We start from the raw sequence: 4252 nt of genomic DNA on the forward strand, positions 1-4252 counted from the left end.
GTTTAAAGCAAGATAACTCTATCAAATATATCTGGAAATGGTATAAAGCAAGATTACTCAATCAAATGTATTCTAGTGTAGTTTAAAGCAAGATAACTCAATCAAATATATCTGGAAATGGTATAAAGCAAGATTACGCAATCAAATGTATTCTAGTGTAGTTTTAAGCAAGATAACTCGATCAAATATATCTTCGAATGGTAGGAAGATTACTCAAATAAAATATATCCTGGTGTGATATAAAGCAAGAAAAAACTCTATCAAATATATCTGCGAATGGTATCAAGCAAGATAATTATTTTCATCTGAGAACGCTCCCTTGATCTACTGGTGAGGACAAGAGAACAAAGAACAAAACAAGAGATCAGTTCGAAAATATACGATAATAATTATTTATTACTATAGACAGCAATCGTTTACAAGACATAAATAAGCATCTGCTACAATAAATAAGATTGCTGTTAGTTCCGCATATAATTATACCTGTGATCATTTATATACAGAAAATGCCAAATTATAAAAAATACACAATATCAATATGGCTATAAGATTAAATCACTTTCAGCAAGCATATATTGTAAAACAAGTGAATTTGTCAGAATCTGCAAAATCCTGTTTTCTATAAGCATTAAATAGATGTCTTATTATTTTGTTAATTAATATAACACATTAAAACGAACATACATAAACTTAAACGGGGGTCTCTATAAAGCAGACGATCCATAAGTTTATGTTATTCTTAATCATCGACGTTATGTGAACAAAATCATTTTGAGGGTCAAACATACTACGCATGAAGATGAAATGCACAGCCATTTTAACCGTATTTCTTCGATTAAGAAAAGAATAACCTAACTGCTAGTAAGATTTGAATGTAGTGCTTCAATTCGGCATTATGCATTACATGCCATTTTCAGAATTTTTACACTATGAGTTAAAAATCTGATAAACACAATTCAACACATTTTGATTAAAATCTTTAAAACTATAATAAGTCGTTCGATTCAGTTCTCAAGCCATATGATAATATATAACTACAGTAAGAGTAAATACAAAGAAGTAACTATTTCAGAATAAATGAAAGTGTCTGAACAATTGGAGGCACGAAGAAATTAGTTAACTCCTGAAAGATGAGCAGACGAGATTTTCCGTTCAGCCCGACACTCTGAAAATAAAGAAAGTAAAACTTTACAAATGAGTTCTCGAGATAAAGCGTAACAAGAGCTGTCTGTTGACAGCGTGCTCGACTATTCGAAGCATTTATAGAAATATAGGGTCAATATATTACCCGTGATTGTCAGACAAAAGAAAAGAAACAGATAAGACAAACAATGTATGGGCATTTGTTGATTTGGTTTAGTCTTGCACTATATGGCAATGTGTGACCATGTTGGTAAGCAAGTGTTCAAATTTCAAAGCCATATATCAAACAGTTAATAGACAAAATATCGAATTGTATACGAACCTAACTAAGTTCTATGTCCAAACAAGGGCATAGCTTTGACAAAACGTTGACTTGTATGAAAACTGAATCAATTTCCAAGTCCAAAAAGGGCCATAATTCAGCCAAAATAGTTGACAGAGTTATGAACTCTTGCCTACGATGGAAATCAAGATGATAAACAAGTGTGAAAAGTTTCAAAGCAGGATGTCAAATAGTTTTGACAAAACATGGACTTGTACGAAAACTGAACCAATTTCAAAAAGGGCCATATTTCAGCCAAAATAGTTGACAGAGTTTGTACTCTTGCCTTCAAATGTAAATCATGATGATAAACAATTTTTCTTACTTTCAAAGCCACATGTCAAATAGTTTTGACAAAACATGGACTTGTACAAAAATTGTACCAATTTCTAAGTCCAAAAAGGGCCATAATTCCGCCAAAGTAGTTGACAGACTTATGTTCTCTTGCCTACAGATAGAGACTGTTATAGTAAACAAGTGATAAAAGTTTCAAAGCCATATGTCAAACACTTTACACAAAATGTGAACTGGTACAAAAAACTTTACCAAGATTTCTAAGTTAATAGGGGCCATAATTAAGCCAAAATTCTTGATGATGTTATGTACATGTACTCTTGACTAAAACTGGACATGGTGATGGTAAACAAGTGTTGAAAGTTTCGAAGCTTTATCTCAAAAGACTTTATCCTAGCACTATCCCCTTAATGCTGAGCGCCAAGTGAGGAAGCTGCTAGTACCATTTTTTACGTCTTTGGTATGACGCGGCCGGGGATCGAACCCACGACCTCCCGCTCTCGAAGCGGACGCTCTACCACTAGGCTACCGAGGCGGTTACACTGTTTAGGGTAACTGCCCGCCATTACATAACTAAATTTCTGTTGTTATGGAAGTCCTTACTTTAAGCTCGATGCCCTTAAAACAAATTTTGAGCAAATTCTGATCTATTAAGGACATGAAGATCATTTATGTAGCAAGTAGTTAAACCAACCTTAATCATCACCACCAAAGCCACCGTCATCACCACCAAAGCCACCGTCATCGAAGCCAAAGCCACCGTCATCACCGTCAAATTCCCCGTAATAGTCGCCAAAGTCATCGTCAAAACCGCCAAAGAAGCTTTCATCACCGTCTAAGAAATCTCCATCGCTGCCAAAGCCACCATCAAAGTCATAGTCGTCAAATCCACCAAAGCCAAATCTGTGTCCTACAAAAGTTCCAAGTCCACGGAATCCATGAAATCTATGGATACCACCTCTTAATCCAAAAATACCACTACTTAATCCATGATTACCACCATGGAATCCATGAAATCCTCGAAACCTGCGACCAACACTAAAGACATGGTTTCCGTATTGAAAACGATGAGATCCATAGTAGCCAAGCGGACCACCTAATCCACGGATATGTCGTTTCAAACGAAAGGGCGACTGCGCTATAGCAGCAGCTATTAACATAGCAAGCACACATATGTTTTTCATGACGAATTACCTATAAATAAAAATGCAAATTAAAGAGTCCACATGTAATAAAAAACAGCTGTCTAATGATAACACGCTCGAGACTGCTTGAAGCTCTTCAAATAAAATCTAGCTAGCTTACATACAAAAGCTTGAGCATAACTTCTAAGTTAAAAAAATACATAATTGTGCTAAAATATATGTCTGAATTATGAAAACTGTCATATGAGGTCATCCCATCATGCCTAAGATGTTTTGAGAATCTGAAAAAATTGTCAAGTAATTCCTGAGAAAGACGTTTATATGCAAAACTGTCTCAAAGTTTCTATGTACAAATTGTGCATGATTTTAAGAGATTAAATTTTAAAGTTATGTTTCTTGCCACATGAGACCATCTTATTATTTCTTAGTCATGAGTGAAGTTTGAAAGTATTTTCCAAGTAGTCTTTGAGAAACCTAATTACATACACAACTTTAAAAACATTTCTTAGTTAAAGAGGGTCATTTGCTAAGAATAAACAAAATCTATGCATCTTGCTCAGTGAGGTTATCATATATATATAATTATATTAATTGGGAAAGAATTAAACCAGGATTTTTTTTAGAAAGCTGCTTATATACAAAACATGACCTGAAATTCTAAATTAAAAAGGGATATAAGTTTGACAAAATAAAAGCTAGTAATATAGCTTGTGAGGTCCAATGAAGTCAACTCATGTGTTTAATACATGTGCAAAGCTTGAAAACATTAAACCTAGTTCTAGAGAGATATGCGTTTGTGCAAAACCCTGTGACGCGGACGCGGATGCCAATGCCAACGTCATCACTGACGCAGACAGAAGAGTGACAACAATAGCTCTATTCTTCTTTTTTCTATTTCTAAAATTCGATCCAAAAGTTTGAATCTGTTGACATCTTTAGGTATAATGTCACTTTAAAATACATAAATACATGTAAACAGTAATACTGAATAAGTTCGACTTCAGTGAAATCTATATGTACAACTTTTGTGCAATACGCTGTCTGTCATGTGTATGAATTTTCTCTCGGGCGACAATAAAGGGGTTGCTTTTAGTATAACGTAGTTATCAGTGTTACTTGAAATAATAACGATTTTGAGACAAGTTTACAGGAAAACCAATAACTGTATCAGTGCAATTTCAAACTTTTCGACGAAGAAGTGTCAAAATATTTACTAAAACATGACAAGTTTTGGAAAATTGAAGCTTAATTAAACGACATCTTTATTGAGAAACCCATATGGTCTCACAGCATAACATTAAGTATTATTCCTTATGACTGTAGATAATGGACAGTGAATAATATAATG

At 34.1% G+C, this 4252-nt stretch overlaps 1 protein-coding gene across 1 annotated transcript; it reads right to left on the reverse strand.

Moving 5' to 3' along the window:
- Window positions 1-433: 433 nt before the first annotated feature.
- LOC123548103 (TATA-binding protein-associated factor 2N-like) lies at window positions 434-3962 on the reverse strand. The gene is made up of 2 exons (XM_045335338.2): window positions 2454-3962; window positions 434-1165 (listed from the first exon to the last, which is right to left on the reverse strand). The coding sequence occupies exon 1, from the start codon at window positions 2941-2943 to the stop codon at window positions 2455-2457; it is 489 nt and encodes a 162-aa protein (XP_045191273.2). The 5' UTR covers window positions 2944-3962; the 3' UTR covers window positions 434-1165; window position 2454.
- Window positions 3963-4252: the final 290 nt, after the last annotated feature.

Source organism: Mercenaria mercenaria, chromosome 9, assembly GCF_021730395.1.
Source record: "Mercenaria mercenaria strain notata chromosome 9, MADL_Memer_1, whole genome shotgun sequence".
Lineage (NCBI taxonomy): Eukaryota > Metazoa > Mollusca > Bivalvia > Venerida > Veneridae > Mercenaria > Mercenaria mercenaria.